Source organism: Petaurus breviceps, unplaced genomic scaffold (genome assembly GCF_028583685.1).
Source record: "Petaurus breviceps papuanus isolate PSGF00001 unplaced genomic scaffold, PetGlider_PUasm1.0 140, whole genome shotgun sequence".
NCBI lineage: Eukaryota > Metazoa > Chordata > Mammalia > Diprotodontia > Petauridae > Petaurus > Petaurus breviceps.
The window spans coordinates 44,210,928-44,233,932 of record NW_027185698.1 but is presented as its reverse complement, the minus strand read 5'-3'; the positions used below and the strand labels follow the sequence as shown (position 1 = coordinate 44,233,932).

Sequence of the window (23,005 nt, the reverse complement as noted above, 5' to 3'; positions counted from 1 at the left end):
TTTCGGGGGAGGGCTTATTTTAGAGGAATCTTACACAGTAAGGGGAGGGCTTATTTTCGGGATAGGTCTTATTATCGGGGAAACACGGTAACACCAGTCATCCTGAATCAATATTGGTCATTGCATCTGATTCGAATTTTGTTGTCTTTTAAATTATCTTCATTTATATTATTGTAAGTTGTATATGTTTTGATCCTGGTTCTGTTTTTTTCTCTCTGCATAAGTTCATATAATCCTTCCCAGAAGATTTCTCTGAAATCTTCATATTCATTATCCATTGGCTATTAAACTATCCTATAACATTCATATACCACAATTTGTTTAACCATCATCCCATTGATAGGCACCTGTTTTGTTTCTAGTTTTGGGGGCACAAGAGGTTCCTACCACAGAAAAGTGTGGCTATAATTTTTGTTTTTAGATATTTAAAGAACTTTCATGTTTGTTGATAGTTTGTTTTGTTGTTGTTTTTTTTTTTTTTTGCTTTTTGGAGGGGGAAGGCAGGGCAATTGGGTTTAAGTGAGACTTGCCCAAGGTCACAGGGCTAGTAAGTGTTAAGTGCCCAAGGCTGTATTTGAACTCAGGTCCTCCTGACTCCAGGGCCAGTGCTCTATTCATTGCTCCACCTAGCCACCACTTGTTAGTAGTTTTCTAAAGAAATGCAGTTTATTTACCCTACAAGCTTGCCAAAATAACTGCATGACCCTGAGTTCCTGAAATTCCCTTTTATTCCCTTTTACATCCAGCCCTTGTCCTTTATGTGTTGTCTTCTTTATCAACTCTTGTCACCATGATTATCTTGTAATTCTGGTGATTCTATGGCTGGCCACCTCTCTATTATTAGTTTTTGGATCAATTGGTTATTGGTTCTTTTTCAACTATAAATATTAGAGTAAAAAATAAATAGTGCCTGTTGTAGCATTGTGCTAGGTGCTATAGATCGATCCTAAGAAGCAAGTCCTCAAGGAGCTTGGTTGAAGAGAACAAGACATGCTAAAAATATATAGACTGGTTTTCTATTGTTAAATCATCTATGATTGGTACAGATAAGTAGTTGTACAGGATCTCATGGAGGAAAGAGATAGGGCAGTCAGGAAAGGGTTTAAGGAGGTGGAACATATGCTGGACCTTGTGCCAAAAAAAAAATATAGATAAAATGGGAAAAAAAAACATTTCAAGTTAAGCAGAGACAAAATGAACATATAATATTTATTTTTACATGGTCTAATTTAAAGTTTTTATTTGACCTACCATACTTTATGGGCTTTCCTGTTTTCACTTGAGTAACCTTTCTTTTTTGTGAAAGATATCCCCCCCCCACCTGTTCATTAGCCGTGTTAGGTTTATATAATGCTTCCCACACTCCTCAATTAACTGTTGTGATATATTTGATTCTTGGTGTGCTGTTTTGCTTAGACTTTTCCTATATGTCCAAGATTCCAGTGGATTGACCCTTTTAAAAAGTTAAACCTTTTGTTTTTATCTTAACTGTTATTTCCTAAAGTTGAATAACTACATGCTGTATTTGTTCCCCTCTCTCCTAAGATGCCATTATTCTCTTCATAATCTTCCACTTCCAATCCCAAAATAGCCCTCCTCCAATCTTTCTATTTCTTTTCAGGGCACTATCTTTTCTGTTAGTTATTCGGTTTATAACCTATATGTCATCTTTGACTCTTCGGTCTCCTTGACTTCCCTACATCCAATCAATTGTCAAACCTTTTTTTCTTACCTCTACATTCATTTATTCATCCCCTTTTTTCCTTTTCACAGTTCCCTCCATCCTCATTCAGGTTTTCTTTACCTCTTTTCTAGGCTTGCTGTATAAGTCCCCTAACTGGTCTCCCTACTTCTAGATGCTTATTTTGCCAATCCATTTTCTGCACAATAGGAACTTCTCTGGTTGGCATTTAAAGCTCTTTACAATCTGTCTTCAGTGTAATTTATTCCCTCTTTCACATGCACATGTTAACTTTTCCTCAAAGTTTACTTGGCATCACTGATCTCCATTACTTTGTACAGGTTCTCTCCCGAAGTTCCTTACTTCTCTGAGCATACTTCACTACTTTCTTACTTCTTCCTCTTAGGAGCCTTCACTTCTTTAAGGTTAAGTTTATGTCCCCTTTTAGGAATCTTTTCCTGATGGCTCTAGTTGTTAGTGCTTTTTTCCTCTTCAAATTATATTGTATTTGTTTATCAACTATATTAACTTTGCCAGTAGGTTATAAACTTTTTTTTTTTTTTTGCTTTTTTTGGAGGGCAATTGGGGTTAAATGACTTGCGCAAATTCACACGGCTAGTAAGTGTGTCATTGAGTGTCTGAGGCCGGATTTGAACTCAGGTCCTCTTGACTCCAGGGCCGGTGCTCTATTCACTGCACTGCCTAGCCATCCCTATAAACTTCTTTAGGATATGGACTGTTTTTAATTGTATCCTTAATGCTGAGCACTGTGTCTTATATAAATTAGACATTTTATAAATGCTTGTTGAATTAGAGTGTGACAACTCTATTGTTGAATACTTTACCTATCTTCCTATACCCTCCAATAATCTGGGGACATTATTCTTACTCTGGGAGAACTCCGATTTGTTCATAGTACTCTAAATTTGTTTCTTTAGATCATTATTCACTGTGTCATTCGATTTTGATTTGTAGCATCTTTCTAAGAACAGATTTGTTGTTGAATCTCCTTCTCTTGAGCATTCCTGAATCCTCCCCACTTCAAGTCCCTGGCTGATAATCAAAATCTTATTATTTTCTTCAGTACTTTATTTTCAGATGACAGCTTATCCCTCTGATACCCTGTTAGGTAGTATATTAAAGCAATATTAACTTTTTCATTTAAAATTGGTTGGATCCTTCATCTCTAATCCCCCTTCATCAGTTCCCCAAATAACCTACACAAATATGTATACTGTAGGTGCTTAAATAAGTGACCTCCAAAAGTTATAAAGATTGGTTTAATTCCTCAGTAAAATTGGTTTAATTTTATAATACTGATCTACCCAGAAAATTAAGTCAAAATTTGACTTGTTAAATTATCTTTCACCTCCATCACTTCTGAATATTTTATTTTTTTTAACTGCCTCAGTGGAGTTTTTCCATTTCTATTACTTTGGGAAATAATAAGAGATCAGCTGTATAGTCTTTTGATGGGAACAGGATTTTCTAATAAAGTATAAAGCAACTTGGTGTTCTTTTTTACTTGTATAGTGTAAAAGCAATTATATATTTTCCCAATTTCCTTATAATATCTTTTTTCCTAATATACATTTATTTTCTTTGTGAAATTAGGACAGAAAAAGAGTGCTCGCCAATATCATGTACAGTTTTTTGGTGATGCTCCAGAAAGAGCTTGGATATTTGAGAAGAGCCTTGTATCATTTGAAGGAGAAGAGCAATTTGAAAAATTATGCCAGGAAAGTGCAAAACAGGCACCCACAAAGGCTGAGAAAATCAAGGTAATCAATGTTGCTAAAAGCTTTTAGAAGAGAGTTTTTAAAAGTCTTTTGTGAATTCCTACAAAAAACCTCTTCTGATGCTTTATCCTGGTGTGGAGAGGAACCTGGGTTTTAGAAGCCTTTGCCAGTGGAGCACAAGCTCTTTTTTTCTTTCTTTTCAATAGTATTTTATTTTTTCCAACTACATGTAAAGACAGTTTTTAACATTCATTTTTTTTTAAAACAAAATTTCAAGTTTCAAAATTTCTCTCCTTTCATTTCTTCCACCATCCTCCTTGTGATGTTAAGCAGTTTGATGTAGGTTTTATATGGAACACAAGCTCTTGAAGGGCTTTGAGATTCTAGATTTGGTGATACATAGCTTGTTTATGGTCAGTAACTGACCTTGTCAAGTTTGGAGAGGCTGGCTTCAAAGACATTAAATTTTCATCTGTATCATCTCTCAAAAACTTTTATACAGTGAAAGTGCAGATCCTTGAAGTATTGCTACAACTAGTATTTGTAATATTTTTAATCTTAATGCCTGAATTGTATTGTAGAGGCTAGTTGTGTTATGTATCATTTTTTAAAAATATTACACATTGATCTAAAAATATTTTGTTAAAATGTGTCTAAATTTAATTATATATACTTTAAAAAAATGTTCATGGACACAATAACACTCAAGCTAAATAAATATTCTCTTGTATTTTTTTTCCTTCCTATGTACAAATAAAATTTATTTGGGGGAGGATGGAGATCTTATCACAAATTGGAGACTGAGTTCTTGACTTTGAAAAATCAGTTCAAATGCTTTGCTAGTACTTTATTGCTTGTAACTAAACTTGCCATTCCTTAATGTATAGTTTTGTGTCTCTAAGTATTCATAAACCTCTTCTATTGTCTTTCAGCTATTGAAACCTATTTCAGGGAAATTGAGGGCCCAATGGGAAATGGGTATTATTCAAGCAAAAGAAGCAGTGAGTATGACAGTAGAAGAGCGGAAAGCCAAGTTTACCTTCGTCTATGTTAGGGACCGACTTCACCTTAATCCTCAAGTAGCTAAGGAAGCTGGTATTGCTGTGGACCCATTAGAGGAAGTAGATGAATCTTCAGATGTAAGTGAAGAAACCACTCAAAATCCAAAGCATAAAGAATTAGGCATCCCCATCAAGAGGAGGAGGAGATCAAAATTATCAACGTGTACAGATAACCAGGAAAGTGATTCAGGGACTAAAAACATTACTCCTCAAAGGGTAGCTGAACAAGCAGATTCAAAAAGAGGATTGGGCTCTCCTGTTGGTAGAAAGAAGGCTGCAGCATCTACTCCACGAAGCAGAAAGGGAGATTCAGGGTCTCAGTTTTTGGTCTTCTGTCAGAAGCACAGAGATGAGGTTTGTATCCTATTGAATTTATAAGTTATATAATAAATACATAAACTTTATTTTTAGTTCTTTGAATTTGGAAAATTATCCACCAAGCATTAGATCATGTTCTTTGTTGAACATTTCTAACAAAAAAATAATCTTCAGAGAAAATATATTTTATCACTTAGTCATAAGAATCACCAAAATTGGAATATTTTTATCATTTCAATATTTAAAATAGAGTATCAGCCTTTTGAATACACATTACTTCTTTTCCTCTTGCATGTTTTCAAACTTTCCTTCTGAGGTGTAGGTAGAGGTAAGATAAGAGAGAAACTGAAGTGGGGAAATTACTTCCTGGGTGGAACCTGCTCAGCTTCAGGTAGGTGTAGAGCTTTTTCACCAAAGTACGTTATTATTTTAAAATTTCTAATGGTACTATTGCTTCTAGTAAATAAAATAAAAGGGAAATATTAATATCAAGAAGTCTTATTTTTTTTCACGAAGACTTTAAAGGTAGCATTGTCTATTTTTAAAGTACCATTGTAATTTTATTAAGCTTTTTTTCCCTTTCATTCAACAAATATTTTTATCAACCAATTACTATTCTAGGCACAAAGAAGATACAAAGATAATGAATGATACAATCATGTAGTGTTTCAAGACACAGTTCACATCTTCCCAGACTGAATCATCTAGTAGGAGTGATAGGACTTGTACCCAAATATTATACTCTTTTGGGGAGAGATAGATTAGTGAATAATTTGTATGAATAAGGTACTGTGAGTTTATCGGATGGAAAATTTACTTTTTGCTGTAGAGCTCAGGGAAGATATCATTGTAGAGGTGACATTTGAGCTGAACCCCAAAGAATGGGAATTATTTTAGTAGACAGAAATGTAGAGAGGAGTCTATTCCCAAGCCAGAGAGTGGTATGAAGTGGGAAAGTGCAATATGTGGTTACAGAACAGAAAATAATCCCTTTTAACTAGAGGGTAGAATACATAAAGGGGAATGGTATAAGATAAGACTTGAAAAGTATATTGAAAAGAGATTCTTTTCTTAGTCTCATTATACTGTGAACATAATATCCTATGGTATCATAAATCAAATCCAGTTAACCTTGAGATATTGCCTTAGTTCTTTTGGCCTGCTCTCTGGATCATAGAATCAACTATAAGGAAATGAACTATTAAAAAATTGGGAGAAAGGGAATAAATATATTACACTTGTGAAGAACAGATACATTTTAAATCATCAAACTGGGAAAAGGTAGATAGTTTTAAAAATCCTAGATTTTGAGAAAAATAATTATAACAGACATATGAGATAAAAGCTTTAACATCTAAAATTTGAACCAATAAGACTAAGGACAACACAAAGTCACCATTGTTTAAATGGTCAGGTCATATACATATTGTTAAGAAACTTTGAAAAAAATATTTAGCCTGGCTAATACTCAGAAATGCAATTTAAAGTAATTTTGAAGTATGATTTCATAGCTATCAAACTAGCAGAAATAAAAGCAATAATGCAGTGTTTTTAAACTTGCTGAGAAATACTTATATGCATACTAACATAGTAAGTTTGTAGAATCTTTTTGGAGGACTATCTGGTTGGATAAAGTAAGTAATAGAAATCATCATATCTTCTGGCCCAGTGATTGCATTTTTGTAGTATACCTTAAGAGTGCTGTCATCAAAAAAGTGATCTGTTTTTATTTCTATATCTTTGTCCATGTATGTGTGTATGTATTTATAAACACATTATTTGTAATTCCATGGAACTTGAAACAAACTAAACAAATACTACTAATGAAGTGGTGAATGACTATACTATTGTCTTTCAATGCAGTAGAATACCGAAGTGCCATTAATTTGAAAAACAAATACATTTGAACAAAAACAAAAAGTAATGCAAAGGAGATCCAGGAGAGTAGTATGTGAACAGATCTAGGTCTATGTGAAAGAGAAAATATATTCACAAACACAGAAATGAATTAACAATGGAAGGAACAAATCCATTCTTAAGCATGACAAGTTGTACATGTATGTTTGGGTTTGTTAGAGCTGAGCACATTATCATCATCATTGTTGTTATTATTATTATTAGAGTGACTTGATATCTGGAGGTCATAAGGGGGAACACTTGAGGAGAGAAGTTGAAATGAGAGAAACAGTGTTGTATGGTGGACAGCATAGGATTTGCTGTCACAAGACCTGAATTAAAGTATCATCTATTGAGAAGCTGCTTCAGCTCTCTGGGTCTGCTTCCTAATCTGTAAAATGACAGGAATTAGACTGGATACTCTCTTATTCTGGTTCTAAATCTATGATCCTGTCTAGATCAATTAATTGCTTTACAGAGGCAAAAACCAATATGCAAACATGTAAATTTGTTGTTCAGTTGTTTAAGTCGTGTCTGATTTTTCTTGACCTTATTTGGGATTTTCTTGGCAAAGATACTGGAGTGGTTTGCAGTTTCCTTCTCCAGCCCATTTTACAGATGAGGAAATTGAGGCAGACAGGTTTAAGACCACCTAGCTGCCTCTAGGGCAAACAGAGGCTAAGTAACTTGCCCAGTGTCACACAGCCAGTAAGTTTCTGAGACCAGATTTTAAACCAGGTCTTCCTGACTACAGGCCCAGCACTCTTACCACTGCCTCTCATATAAACTCTTACTAACCTGTAAGTAATCTCTTTAAAATATACTTTGCATATTGTTTTAAATTTTACATCAAATATTAGCCTACTTCTCAATAACCATATGGAATAATAAAATATTTACTCATCTTTCCATACAAAATTTACTAGGATTTCTGCTTTCTAGATATTTCATTAAGTTAAACCAATATTCTTCTTCGTCAGTATAAATTCCCCTAAGCCATCTGGGAAGAGTCTTGTAACACTTGATTTTAACAGATTTGTGATCATGTGAAAGAAATAGTATCTTCTCTGACCTTAACTGTATTAGCATGGGTAATTGACCAATGTTTGGAAATCATTTTGTGTGTAGGTATTGTAGAAGGTCCATTGGTTTATCACATATGGAAAACTTAAGTAAAATTAATAAAGAATTTATTCATTTGTAAAAATTGTCCTAGGAATGTTTTAAATTAAGTAAGTTCAGCCAATTTTTACCTTCTAAACTTAGATAATTTAGGTGTGATTGAGTCTATGAATTTGGCAGTAAGAATTCAAAAAGTTTTTAACCTGAGTTAGGAAAGAAAAGGCTTTCTTTGATACAGAATGTAAATTCCTTGAGGGAATGAATTATTTTTATTTTTGTCTTTGTATTCCCTAGCCTGGTTCCTAGTTCTTAATAAATAAATGCTAGTTGAACAGAACTGAGGTGGTTGTAGTTGTGTTTTTCTACTTCCTTTGGTGTAGCAGTAGGAGTGTTATAGTAGTAGTAGTATTTGTTGTAGTTATAGTGGTTGATGACCTCAAGTTTGGAAGAATTTTTCTTGAATGTCTTAAGTTTGGCTTTAGAGGATTTTTTTTTTCCTGAAAGTTTTAAGTAATCCTCATTGTTTTTGTGTCCCTTAAGTTAGATTGCTGGGATTGAGTAATTGTTGGAGCAGTAGCCTAGGTAAATTGAATTTTTGGTTACTTTAGAGTAGTTTGAGCTAGTGGATATTAGAATAATATATTCTGAATATGTTTGTAAATACCTTTTCAGTTGTTTTTGTTTTTTGAGGTGAATATAAGACAGATGGGTAACACATTATCTCCATCTTCTGAGAGCAAACCCTCCTCAGTTTGAGGGTGATCATTACTAGTAGCCTGGCCATTTGATAATTCATTAGCTGTATCAACTCATAAAAACTAGAGAAAAATTTTAGATGATTCTTAGTCCTGTTCACCCCTCTTCTGCTCCTGCAGTGGCAAAAAAAGGTGGAAAACATCTATAACATCAATTATTATGTGTCAGATGTGTCTCTGACACACCTGTGCCCTTAACTAATGATAAGCAAGTGGACAGTGCCACTAGAGGAAATGAATCATGCCAGTATTGACATTCTAACTAAACAAAACCATAAGGTAAAAGTAAATTACAGCTAAATGGGAGAATGGTTCACAGTTTCTAGGTGAATAGCAAATAAAGGAGTTGGTTTTGTCTTATGTCCAAAGGCAAGAAAAAACATTATTTCATGGGACAATTGGTCATCTCTCAGTGCTGTGCTCATGATAAATATTTGCATAAAGACCATAAAAATGATGGTAGTTGATACATTAAGAAATGTTGCAGAGGCAGAAAATTTTTTTCTCTAAATCAAAATGTTAGCACCCCTCTCAGTCTGCCCCTTCCTTATCATGTGTAGGCATCAGGGCTTTGGTTGCTGGAAGAGAATGATATTGTGGAAGAGATGAGATCGAGCATTTTTGTAGTAGGTATAGGCATGGGCCACTGGAAGCTTGAACTAAAGGCCCCAAGATCAGAGATGGAGTTGGGGATGTAATAGGCAAGATATCAAGTCAGATGCAGTTTTTCCCCCATCTGGTCTGCTTTTTACTTATTTGTACCTCTTTTTGACAAGTGGTGAGTTAAGTAGAGTTAGAAGCATTTAAAGGACTTGGCAGCAGGAATCTGAATATAAAAATACATTAGCCAACAGCTTCTCTTCTATGAGGAGTCATGTCCAGGGTCAGGCCTACCATTTTTGAGTTTTCATCTAATAATCAGCCCTTACAGAATGCATGAGTCCATTGTCATTTGAGGACAGTGCTATGGTTCTGGCTCTCCTTTACACATTCTCAGGAGTGGTATACCTAGCATATCAAGAGAATAAGCTGTGACTTTCTTAGAACTTCTAGGTTCAGAGTAGCCTATGTACAGTCTGGGCATTGCTTGGGCATGCTGCCATCTGGTATGTATTTTATTATGTATTGTTTGTTGTTTTTATTGTTTTTGTGCCAAAATAAAACTATACACAGTTGAGCATGTCCTGTATGTTCCTGTGGGAGAGTTTTTAATATGGTAAGCAATAGTAAACAGTAGCCAGGAATTTGATAAACATAAGAGCATTATTTATTGGTGGAAGTACTATCTTTTTTTTTTTTTTGCTTTTTGGAGGGCAGTTGGGGTTAAGTAACTTGCCCAAGGTTACAGGGCTAGTTTTTTTTGTGTAGGTGTTAAGTGTCTGAGGCCGGAACCGAACTCAGGTCCTCCTGACTCCAGGGCCAGCGCTTTACTCACTACGCCACCTAGCCGCCCCAATACTCCCTTTTTGACAAGACTGCTGAGAAAACTGGAATGCAATTTGACAGAAATTGGATTTAAATCAACATCTTAGACTCTCTACCACAATAAACTTAAAATGAATGAATGAAACAGGTTACAGTATGAAAAAATTAGAATACAAGATGAACTACTTTTTAAAGTTATGGCCAAGAGGAAGGATGCTTAACTAAACAAGAGATACAAGAAATAATTATTTAAAATTAAATTTTAAAAATTAAAAATCTTTTGTATGAATAGAATCAATGAAAAGAGAATGAAAATTTGTGGATTAAGGAAAAATTTGCATAAAATCAGTTAATCTGATATCAGATGTATAAACAATTGATACAAATGGTCAAAGGATATAAAGTTTCCAAAATAATTGCAAACTATAAATGACCACATGAAAACATACTCTAAATGACTGATAGTGAAATGCAAGTTAAAACAAAAGTCCATACTGTAAAAATTAGTAAGGATAGCAAATAATAGGAATGGTAAATGTTGGAGGGCCATGGAGACAGGCACACTGATGCACTGTTAGAGCAGTGAAGTGGTTTAACCATTCTTAATTTTATTTTGGAGTCATGTGAGAAAAGTGACCAAACTATCCATACCTAAGCCCAGTAATTCCACTACTGGATATAGACCTTGAGAAATCAAAAGATAGAAACAAAGGTGAAGTATAGACTAACTACTTGTATTTACACCCTGTTGTAGAGAACTCGAATCAAAATGGGTGCTGATAGATTGGGGAGATGGATAAAAAATGGTGCTTTCTTGGTGTAATGAAGTATTGTTCACTAAGAAATGACAAATATGAAGAATTGCAAACAACATTGGAACATCTAAATGAACTGATACAGAGCCAAGGAAACAGAACCAAGGGAACTATATATATGAGGAATAAAACTATGAAAAGCATGTCATCAGAGAAATATATGATTGAAAAAAAGACTGAGGCCGATAGTTTGGCAACAGAATAAAGAGGTAAATGAAAAGATTGCTTATAAAGAAGTGGAATTCTGAGTAAATGAAAACAGATGATGGACTGTGCTTCCCCCTTCATAGTAGAGAGGCAGATGGCTACTGTACAGAATGTTAATATAGAATATTGCATACACTGCCAAATATGAGCATTGTATTGGATGTTCTGTTTTAACTACTTTGTTACAAGAAGAATATTTAAGTGAGGAGGCAGGGAATGAATTGAAACAATTATCATGAGGACAAAAGGCATCAATGAGTTTTTTTTAAGAGGACTAAATAATTTTGTACTGATTTATATTATTCTCCCATAAATATAGAATTTATATAAGAGCAATTTACACATGTATCAGAGGTGTCCTTGATGATAATATTAGAAGAAGATTTATACAATTTTCTGTGGTAAACTACATATTTACCATCACACGATTGATAGAAGTAAAGAGTTTAAGATTGTGCTTGGTGTTTAACTATAAAACATTTGATTTGATAGAACAAAAGACTGCTTTAGTTGTCAGCCACATACAATCAATCCTCAACATTCAAGTGATTTTATTCAAAGTGCACATTCATAGCTATGCACATAGTAAAAAAAAAATGAGAGGTGTAACATGACAAGTTTATATCCACAAAAAGGAAGAAAGTATTCATAAAGTGCTTGTGAATTCTCTCCATAAAATACTAGAGTAACTTTTCAAGTGCATGATAAGGGAATTGGAAAAAATGGAAAAGTTTGTGGGCAAATGAGATGGTAGTCACCCCAGTGAGCATTCTGCCTTCCCCATGCCTATGTCTCCAAGCTTCCATGCAGGACTACCACAGGTACTCTAACCTGGGGCTGGGAACTCACCCTGGAGGCAAGTGCTTTTCATCTGGAAACAGTGCAACCACAGAGCTCAAAGGGAGATTAGAAATGACATGGTGGGGCACCTAGGTGGCACAGTGAATAGAGCACCGACCCTGGAGTCAGGAGGACCCGAGTTGAAGCATGATCTCAGACACTTAACACTTATTAGCAGTGTGACCTTGGGCAAGACACTTAATCCCAATTGCCCTGCCTTCCCCCTCCAAAAAAGGACCAAAAGACAAAAAGAAAGAAATGACAAGTTGCCCCTTTCCCTTTTTTTATCTCAAAGTTCTGACATCATGGTCCCCGCACCTCCCAATACTGCCCAGTGTTGCCTTTCTTCTCTCTTGCATTATTACATATTACCTCTTTGACAGTTGAGGATTGACTGTATATGTAAAACTATACATGATTCCTTGGAAGATAAAATAAAACAGAACCTTGTTCTTTCACCCTGGTTATTAACATTAAGCATCACTGTTGTGGAGAGAATTGAACACAACAGAGATATTTCCTATAGATAGTGAGATCCCCTGATATTAGTGTTTGTGGGTGACATTGTGTTGGTGCCAAGCCCCAGAACATTGCAGAACCTTCTAATTGCGATCACTTAAAAGAGTTTGGGCTAACTATCTACATAGGAAAAGCCAAGTGGATGAAGTATATCTGTTGCCAAGGCTATGTAACACACTTGGGTGATGGCCTGTAAAACATAATCAATTAACTTGTCTTAGATAGACACTACAACTAGACAAAGAGCTGGGTCTAGAATAGAAAAAGATGAGGGGAGTAGACTGGATTATTTTTGGGAAATATTAAAGTTCTTATAATAATATTTAATAATTATAATATTTCCCCAGAGAGATAAAAAAGGAATTTAAAAATATATTTGTATAAAATTTCTTTTTTTAAGTAAAAATTTTTACATTTTATTTTTTAAATTACATTTTAAAAACAATTTTAAAAAATTTTTTGAATTCCAGATTCTCTTCCTCCTTTTCCCCTCTCACTCCTTGAGAAGGCAAGCACTTTGGTATAGATTGTACACACACAGCCATACAAAACATTTCCATATTAGTCATGTTGCAGAAGAAAACATAACCCCCTAAAAATAATAAGGAAAATGAAGTTTTTAAAAACCATGCTTTCAGATTCCGTCAATTTTTTTTCTCTGGAGCTGGATAACATTTTTTTTTTTACCTCCTTCAGAATTGTCTTGGATCATTATATTGCTTAGAATAGCAGTCATTCACAGTTGCTCATTGTATATTATTGCTGTTACTGTATACAGTGTTCTGGTTCTGTTCAATTTGTATTAGTTTATTTAAGTTTTCCCAAGTTTCTCTGAAAGCATCTTTCTTGCTTGTTCTTTCTTATAGCAGAGTAGTCCAACTTGTTTAGCCATTCCCCAACTGATAGACATTTCTTCAATTTCCAGTTCTTTGCCACCACAAAGAGGGCTGCTATAAATATTTTTGTACATATAAATATACATATAAATACTTTCCCCCCCTTTTAAAAAAAATCTTTTGGGCATACAGACCTAGTAGTGGTATTGCTGGTGCAAAATGTTAGCAGTTTGTAAGGCCTTTGAACTTAGTTCCAAATTGTCACCAGAAGTAAAACTCCATATTTTTAATACCAGTTTTATTTCTTTCTAAAAAATCATTTACTATTAGTTTACAATATTCAGTTTCACAAATTTTTGAGTTCTAAATTTTCCCCCCAACTCTCTTTCCCACTACCCCTTTGGCAGCATGCAATCTGATACAAGTTTTACATATACCTGCACATTAAACATTAGTCAAGTTGTAAAGAAGAATTATAACCAATAGAATGAATAACGAGAAAGAAGAAACAAAACAAAATGAAAAAGAGAGCAAGTAGTTTGCTTCAATCTGCATTCAGACTCCGTAATTCTTTCTCTGAATATGGACAGCCTTTTCCATCATAAGTCCTTTGGAGTTGTCTTATCACCTTGTATTGCTGAGGGGAGCCTGATCTATCAAAGTCAGTCATCACAGATACAATGTGTCTGTAATTGTGTACAGTATTCTCCTGGTTCTGCTCCCCTTAGCATCAGTTAATATAAGTCTCTCCGGGTTATTGTGAAGTCTGTCTGCTCCTCACTTCTTATAGCACAATAGTATTACATTACATTCATATAACACAACTTGTTCATCCATTTCCCAATTGATGGGTATCCCCTTGATTTCCATTTCTTTGCCACCACAAAAAGAGCTGCTGCAAATATTTTTGTACATACTGGTCCTCCTCCCACTTTTATGATCTCTTTGGGATACAGCCCTAGAAATGATAATCCTGGGTCAAAGGGTATGCACATTTTTATAACCCTTTGGGCATAGTTCCAAATTGCTCTCCAGAATGGTTGGATTGGATCACACCTCTACCAACAATGCATTAGTGTTCCAATTTTCCCACATCTTCTCCAGCATTTATCATTTGTTTTGTCATGTTAGCCAATCTGACCTGTGAGATGTGGTACCTCAGAGTTCTTTTGATGTGCATTTCTCTAATCAAGATTTAGAGCATTTTTCATAGGATTATAGATATCTTTAATTTCTTCCTCTGAAAACTGCCTGTTCATATCCTTTGACCATTTATGAATTGGGGAATGAATTGTATTCTTATAAATTTGACTCCGTTCTCTGTGTATTTTAGAAATGAGGCCTTTATCAGAGACACTGATTATAAAAATTCTTTCCCAATTTTCTGCTTCTCTCCTAATCTTGTTTACATTGGCTTTGTTTGTACAAAAACTTTTCAATGTAATGGAATCAAAAGTATCCATTTTGCATTTCGTAATGCTCTCTATCTCTTGTTTGGCCATAAATTCTTCCCTTCTCCATGAATCAATACCAGTTTTATTTCAGTGACAGAAAGGTGCATGGTGGGTGTGAACGGGCTCAACACACTGCAGAGACATGAGAAAGGAGAAACTATGAAAAGCATGTCATCAGAGAAATATATGATGGAAAAAGAGGCTGAGGCTGATTATCTGGCAAGAGTGAACAATAAGTTATGGACAACGTACGTCCTCTATTGTTTCTTCCCAATGTCAAGGAGCTCCAAGAAGGCTTCCCAGCACGTGCGGTTGGCCTCCAGACACAGATTTAAGGGAAGGCATAGATGAAAATGGAGTAGGATGAATTGTGATCTCTGTGTTGGAGGGACTATCCAAATTGATATCACATATATGTTAGAGTATTGGAAGAGAGAGCAGAGAATGATAACCACAAAGCACTAAACCAGAAGCAGGAAGAGTTGTTTCTCACCTTTACTTTTAGACTGTCTTTTTTCTACTTACTTAGCAATCTTCCTTTCTTTGAGATTCACTCTCTCCATCTTTATCATCTAGTCCAATACTTTGTCACCAATCGTCTACTGCACACTAGGTCATTCTTTGCTCAAGAAACTCAGTTGTCTACTTATAGGTGTTTCTTTGATGTAAACCCTTATCACCTCTCATCTATACTGTTAAAATGATTTTATAATTTATTTCCCTGCCTCTCTTCTCACCCATCTCCAATCCATCTTCCACATGATTGCCAAAGCAATGTTATAAAAATACAGACCTGGCCATGTCACCTTTCAGTAAATTTTTTTTGGTAGCTTCCCCTATGCCTCTAGGTGAAAATGTAAACGTCTATTTGGTATTTAAAGACTTCCATAATCAGATTCTTCTCTAGTCATATTACTTATATTTTCTCTTTTAGTCAAACTGGCCTGTTGCTCATACATGGTATTCTTTCTCAGGCTTTCATGTGTTTGCGCAAATGACTCTATATCTAGAATATATTCCCTCCTCACTTCTGCATCATAGAAACTTTAGTGTCTTTCATAGTTTAATTCCATGCCTTTTTGTGTTTCTCTTCAGTCATTTTCACTCCTCCTTTTTTGAAATTACTCGGTATATACTTTGCATTTAATTTTATATCTGTTGTTTGACCCAAATAGAAAGCAAGTTCCTTTATGCAGGGATTGTTTTTATTTTTATCATTTTACATTCCTTGTGCCTACTACAGGTGCCTTGAATGTTACAGATGCTTAACAAATGTTTTGTTGAATTGAATTGTTTATTAGTAAGATCTCCACATATTGTTCAAAATTCCTTGCTACTAATCTTGTGGAAAATCTTTCTGAAGTGTAACTAGAATCCTCCCACAGATAAATTTTAGCTATCAACAAAGTCAACAGTGTGATCAAAATTAAGTATTTTAAATAGTGGCTCTTTGGGGTATGTATTCTGTAAAAATGTCTAGTTTCTAGCTGTAAATGATACCTAAGAACCATACTTAGGAAATAGTGCTAAGATTGGTGAGAAGATAAAACTCAGCCTTTTCCTCCCTCATTAAAGTAAACATTCTGTATGAAAATAATTGAATGACCCCACTCCACTCCCTCTACCATCCCTCTCCCGTGAATCCAGAGGATCAGTAATGAAGCTTGCAACACACTTCTGAACAGAGAAGTAATATACTCAAGATGCAGAATAAAATATATATTTTTAGGCATATGGCCATTGTGAAAATTTGCTTTTCTTGGTCATGAATATTGTTTAAAAGAATTCTTTTCTTTTCCTTTCTTTTTTAAATAGTAGAGGGAGTTCGGGTGCAGAGAAAAATGATATTAATTGCATTTTAAAAAGTATAATTGGAAAATCTGAATGGTGATATTTTCACTTATTTTCAAAGATTTCTATGTTGTGTCAATGGATCAAAATTTTTTTTTGTCTCAATATTACTGGCCCACCAGTTTAGTCATTTTTAAAAATTATAGCTCATTACATTCTTGAGATTAGGCTGCTGTACATTAGAATGAATAAGAGAACAAACATATTACTTTTAAGTAAAAGCAAGGTTTAAAAAAATACTCCTAGTGATTATTTAATATTTGTATTCATAGGTAGTTGCTGAACATCCAGATGCTTCATCTGAAGAAATTGAAGAATTGCTTGAATCACAGTGGAATATGCTTAATGAAAAGCAGAAAGCGCGTTATAACACAAAATTTGCCATAGTGACCTCTCCCAAATCTGAAGAAGACTCTGGTAAACGTAAAACTGTGCTAGTGTACTCTAATTAAAATTGATATGCATAGTGATGTGTCAAACTAAGCACACATATTTGAGATCTGTGGGGAAAGCACTGGTTCTCTGTCTTCAAATTTTAATATTTGGTATTTGTGCCAGTAGCAAAAAATTACAAATGATTACAATAAAAAAGCACTCTCTGAAGTCTACATTTCTTGTTTATTGTTATGAAGAGCTGTTATGTGTACATATACCCTCTTGATGTTTTGAAATTACAAGTTTCTCATTCTTCTTTTGCCTATAAGCAGCTGCACTGTAGCTTTTTTCTACATATAGGGATGCATGAGAAAGATTTGGAGAGGGAAGAGTTGAGACAATTAAAATGTTTTCTCTGAGTACAAATTCATGGATCATTTGGTCTAAGAAAGAACTTATAAACAGTAGTTATTACCCCTCTTTTGCAAGTAATTGGAGCAGTAATCCCAAAAAAACTTTTTTTTTTAAACTGATGCTTTCTATATAACAATGTTAGCAATTACAAGATAAAATTCCTGGGAGTTTTATTAATTGACATTTGGTTTTGATTCATTATTTAATGAAAGTTTATTGCTCTTTTGAGTAAGGTACTTGAGGAAAAAGTTAAAGATGGTATTTTAAAATCAAATGATCTTTACCCATTAATTCTTTATAGCACTCTAAGAAAGATTTTTTTTCAGCATTTGAAAAATTGCCATGACACTTTGCTTTGGGCAATGACAAGAATGAGGGAGTGTCTTGTCAGAGTTTTTTAAATGTATAAAGATAATCAGATTTCTTACCGTTTGTGTATGCAAAAATATTTTGTGAGCAAACTGACATTTTAAGAATAAGTGTCAAATATTTGGATATCAGTTTAAAAAACAAAAAAATTCTGTGTCTCTCAAGGTTCATCATTGAAGAATATTGGAGAGACCAAACGTAAAGTGTTTCAAGATTCACCTAAAAGGAGATCAAGATCCAGAAGTAATTGAAATTTGTATTGTGTACAATTAGCTCATCATTTTAAGTAGCAATTGAGTGTATCTTTTATGTAATCATCTATATACCTATAACATCTTCCTTTTTCTCCCTCAGATGCTGTTGTCTTGCTTTTAGGATTTTTAATAGATCCCAGATTAAATTTCTATACATTGCAATCTTGAAATTGTTACTATGGTCAGTGTCTTTTGCAAGTAATGTGATTAGAATAGTGAGTAGTTAATAAATGGAGATAATTCAATCTTTAGACTTCTTCAACTAAGTTCAGAAAAGTGTCAGCATTTAAAAGCATGGCATGTTTGACAAAAACTATTAGAAGAAAAGTTGATTCCCGTCCCCCCCCCCCAGTTATTTTACCTCTGAAGAGTAAGCTGTGAGTTTGAAATAACTAGCTTGATAATAACCAAAGATAAAAGTAGTCCTTGCTTTTATCTTTGCTTTTTCAAAGACTTTATCACAAATTTGTTGTTAAAAAAGTTTTGTGCTTAGAAAGCTGGTAGAATTTAAGTATTTGTGTTTAGTCCTCTTCTGCAAATGGTGTGTAGTCAAAGTATTTGTTTTCAGATGTCTTTTGATCTTAATTTTAAAATTACTCTGGTGCTAATAAAGATGCAGAATGTTCATGGTATCTTACCTTGAGTATTAGTTTTTGAAAAGTATTCAGAGAATCTATGTCTGAGCCACTTTAACCTTTAAAAGCATTACAATTACAGGCATTTAAAAGAAAATGTGATTTATGAAAGGAATTTGTGAATAAATTACATAGTTTCCTACCATCTAGAGCAAAGACTATGTTGCTGGCAATTAAAAATGGTTTAGTGATTATAATGAGGCAAACAGATGCCTGATGGGATGAGTGGTGGGTCTCTGTTTTAGCTTAATTTTATCAACAAAAAAAGTACATAAACAGAATTACCCTTAACAAGTGAGCAAGGTGATATCTACATAGTATTTTTTGTATTAGAAAGCATAATTCAAACACAAGTATGGAGGCCATTTTTTGTCTGCCATCCAGCGGGTGGGTTTCTGGAAACAGCATACAGTAATGGACATTTAATTTAACCAGGAACACTTTATCTTTTAGCTAATGTGTCCATATTTGATTTGTAGACAGATCTTGCCTTTTTTGATCCATTTGCTGTTGTATCATAGAAGTTCAGTTACCAGCTAGGAAATTGGAATTTGTCAACATCATAAACTAGTCAGAAGATATTTATTTAAATATTTGGCTTTGGGAAATAAATCTGATTAACCAAATGAAGATTTCACTAGGAACATATTAAATTCATGTAAGTGGGATCTGAGAATCAGTCATTATGCTCTATGCACAGTAGCTGTTTCTGTCTTTTAGTTTGATAGGCAGATAGATATATACACCTGGATCTGGAGAACATATTTCTGATCCTCTGGTGTCTAATTCTATAGTTAGATGCCAGCTGTCTACAAAGAATTGGTGCATGGGCAGAGTCCCAACCTAGTGATGATTTTGAATAAACCTAGATAGCACTCAGCTAATGCTTTTTTTTTCATGTTAGTGGATTTCTATCATTGGTGTCATTGGGGATAGGGTATCTGCATATCTAAGTGGACCTCTTTCCCCCTAGTTCTAAAAATCTAAAGATTTGCTAGTGAAAGTATAAATTTTTTCTTATCCAGTGTGTAACTTTCTGCTTCCATAAGGCAGTTGTGTAGTAAAAACATTTGCTCTGTACTTAGGAAATATATAAATTTCCACATCAGGGTAAGCCAATCGTTTATCTTGTTGAATTTCTCATTCCTTTATGTGACTCTTAAATTGATGTCTTCAGTTCTTTTATATCCTGGGAGGACATATTGTACCTTAAACTAGAGGAAATGTTAAGAAGCTCTTAATCTATACACAAAAAGGGGGGGGGGCACGCTTGCTACTTTTAGCAGATAGTTGAAATGCAAAGAGAATTGCAAAGAATTTATATATGTGTGTGTACACACATACACACACATACATACATACATACATAAATACAGTCTTATTAAGGAACAAAGGATTTGTTTAGTTTTTTTTTATTTGGTCTCATATTAAAATTAGTATTGTATCAAAGGTTAGATACTATTATGACAAAAATGATTACTAATAAATCTTCAGATAAAGAAAACCCTTTTAAGCTCCAATAAATGACATGATGTGATCTTTGATATCTTATAAGAACTTGGATAGTTCCTTGAAATATTTGGTAAATGAATTTGACCTGTAACAGCTAGACCCTAGAGATACTATTAGAATTAAAGAAACTTAAAAGCAACAAGGAACATTTAAGTTTTAAAAATTTGCTACCCTAGATAGATTCACAATACTTTAAATTGGGCTTTAAGAGTATTTTTTCATGTAAGTTTCCCCATCCCCCATTCCAAGGTAACTTACATGGAAAAAAAAGAAACCATACAAAGAGGACACAGCACCCTACAGAAGATTTTGAAGTTCAGGAACCAGCTAGGAAAAGACTCAGGATGGATAAACACAATAATCGGAAGGTAATTATATTATTGGATTGTTTGACTTGTTTATAAAAATACCAGTCACACAACTATGGTTAAATTTGTTAGTGTTTTCATTTTTAGACTTATTCTGTGAAATTGGAATTTGTCAACAAAATAAACTAGTCAGAAGACATTTATTTAAATATTTGGCTTTGGGAAATAAATCTGATTAACAAGTGAGGATTTCGCTAGGAACATATTAATCATGTAAGTGGGATCTGAGAATCAGTCATTATTAATACCTTATAATTTTATAATATATTACTTTTGCTCTATAAAAGGCAGTCCTTCATGGTTGGTTGAGATGAATTTCCATTAAATGTAGAAGACAAATACAAAGAAACTAATGCTTTTTTGAAATCTGAGTTCATTAAGAGAGGAGAAGAGCAAATAGAGAACTGAGTTTGAAGTCAGGAAGACCTGCTTTTAACAAATATTGACTCTGTGATCCTGGGCAAGTCCCTTAACTTTCCAATGCACCAGGCAACTTTATAATACTAGAACTTGCAGAAAAATTGGAATTCAGCATTGGTAGAAGGAACTTACTTGCTGGGATTTCCCTATGAAATCACAGATTTGCTGTCCTCAAAAATTAAGTTTCTTATTCTTTAATAGGTTTTCATAGATTTTTGAGAGTCAGTATAGTACAACAGATTTGGAATTCGATCTTAGTTAAATCTGTAACTGTCATTTTTTATAGTTTTGAACAAATTATTTCACTTCTATAGACCATAATCTATTATCTGTTACCTCCAATAACATGGTAAATTGACAGTAAAATATAAATTATATATAAGCACTTTGTATTAGTAAACCCTTTCCCTCACTGTATAATACCTCAGATGAAAAACAAAGAATTGCCTTCATTTATTCCAGGGATAAATTATCCATTAAAATAGGTGGATTATTTCTTTGGTAAACCTGGAATTTTACATATTTTATGTATATAGCAAATATATATTAACCTCTTGAAGTTTTTGTTTCATAATATTCCCCAATTCTGTTTATTTCCTATATATGTGTGTATGTTTATATATAATTTGTTTTAATATGAATGTATTTTAAAAGAATAACTTTATTTTATATAAAAGTGGGGAATAGCATTATACCTTAACTTATACTGAAATATATTTGACTTAGGCTCTTAACAGAAGAGTTGACTGTATATTACTCTAGATGAAGTTCTGTTCCTTCTTATAGATCTAAAGTAATCAATTAGCTAGCTTTTTATTTGATTTTTCTGTTTTTATTAGCAGAATATATACACCTATTCTGAAAAGTCCAAAGTTAAAACTAACCTTAACACGAGGAACAAGAAACTTTCCTTTCTTTTTATTGAATAGTTTATTCTTATATTTTAGCTGTCTGTGCCTTTCTAGATGCTTTTGATTCATTGATAAAATAGGTGATTGGAATGAACACCACTTGGAAGCACATTAGCACTACTTGTTAAATGAAGTTTACTGAGCACATACCTGTAGTCCTTTTCAATATTTCATCTTGAAATGGGACTGTTGCTAAATCTTTGTGCGTAAAATGTCCCTAAGAAATGTGTTATCTTAAGACATTTCATTTAAAAAATCAATATTTATATAAAATATCAAGACAATATTGCTCTTATGGCATAATTCCCATTTTAAAATTTCAGAACATTTGTATAAACTTAGCAGAAAGGTTGAGCATAGCACCTCTTACTGTAGTCCAGTTAATCAAGAATTTGTGAGATGAAAATTGCTATTTTTAAAACAGTGCTTCAAATACTCTTAAATGTGGTTGTGCTTAACAGATTTGGAAAGATACATAAAAAATGTTTGTGCTCCCCAGTCCATGAGGCTATTTGGCAAATAATGTAAACTATAAGTTAATCTGGAGCCTGATTTAGTGAAAATGTTGGCACTAACTTGACAATTACCAGAGCAAAACAAGAATGGTCTTAAGGCATAATTTAAATTAGACAGCTCACACTGTGTAGAAAAATACTTTTGCCAATATGTTCCTTTGTTTATTTTTATATTAGTATCTTAAATACTAACATGAATATTTCATAAAAAATGTATGTAAATCCAAATTTCAAGTTATAAGACACTATTGAAATTAAAATCCTTATGTTTAGGATTTATATGTTGAGACTTTAATCCCTTTATTTCTTGTCAGATATTAAGACATGTATGTGTATATATATGTATATGAAGATATTGGTTGATAGGTTGTTTTGTTTACTTTGAGGGTATTGAATTGTCCCTTCCGGATTGTTTAAATCAGACTTAATTTTGTGGAAAACCCACAAACAACTCTTTTGCTCAGAACATGTTTGGAATTTCAAACAAAGAAAATTGTGTTTTTTCAGTAACTCTCCAGAAATAATTTCTACTTCTATTCACTCACAGTGGGAGTTTTTTTTTTTCTTTCTGTAACAGAGGGAGACAAGCATTGACAAAACAGCCAAAACAAACTCTTCTAAAGTCACAGAAACCTCCACTTCCCTAAAGAACCAGTCAGGTAATATGGTCAGAATGGTTTACATTCTAATATTTCAATAAACCATTTACATTT

The 23,005-nt window shown here is 33.7% G+C and overlaps 1 protein-coding gene across 5 annotated transcripts in view; it reads left to right on the top strand.

The window, feature by feature from the left end:
* NSD2 (nuclear receptor binding SET domain protein 2) overlaps positions 1–23,005 on the top strand; it is a 137,180-nt gene that overhangs the window by 51,877 nt on the left and 62,298 nt on the right. For 3 of the 5 annotated variants that reach the window (XM_069071124.1, XM_069071110.1, XM_069071116.1), the window contains exons 4-9: positions 3,296–3,462; positions 4,353–4,835; positions 16,792–16,936; positions 17,843–17,920; positions 20,328–20,446; positions 22,870–22,951. In XM_069071124.1, the coding sequence (XP_068927225.1) occupies positions 3,296–3,462; positions 4,353–4,835; positions 16,792–16,936; positions 17,843–17,920; positions 20,328–20,446; positions 22,870–22,951 (1,074 nt within the window). The remainder of the gene's footprint in view (positions 1–3,295; positions 3,463–4,352; positions 4,836–16,791; positions 16,937–17,842; positions 17,921–20,327; positions 20,447–22,869; positions 22,952–23,005) is intronic. The other 2 variants (XM_069071133.1, XM_069071143.1) reach the window with 1 other exon arrangement.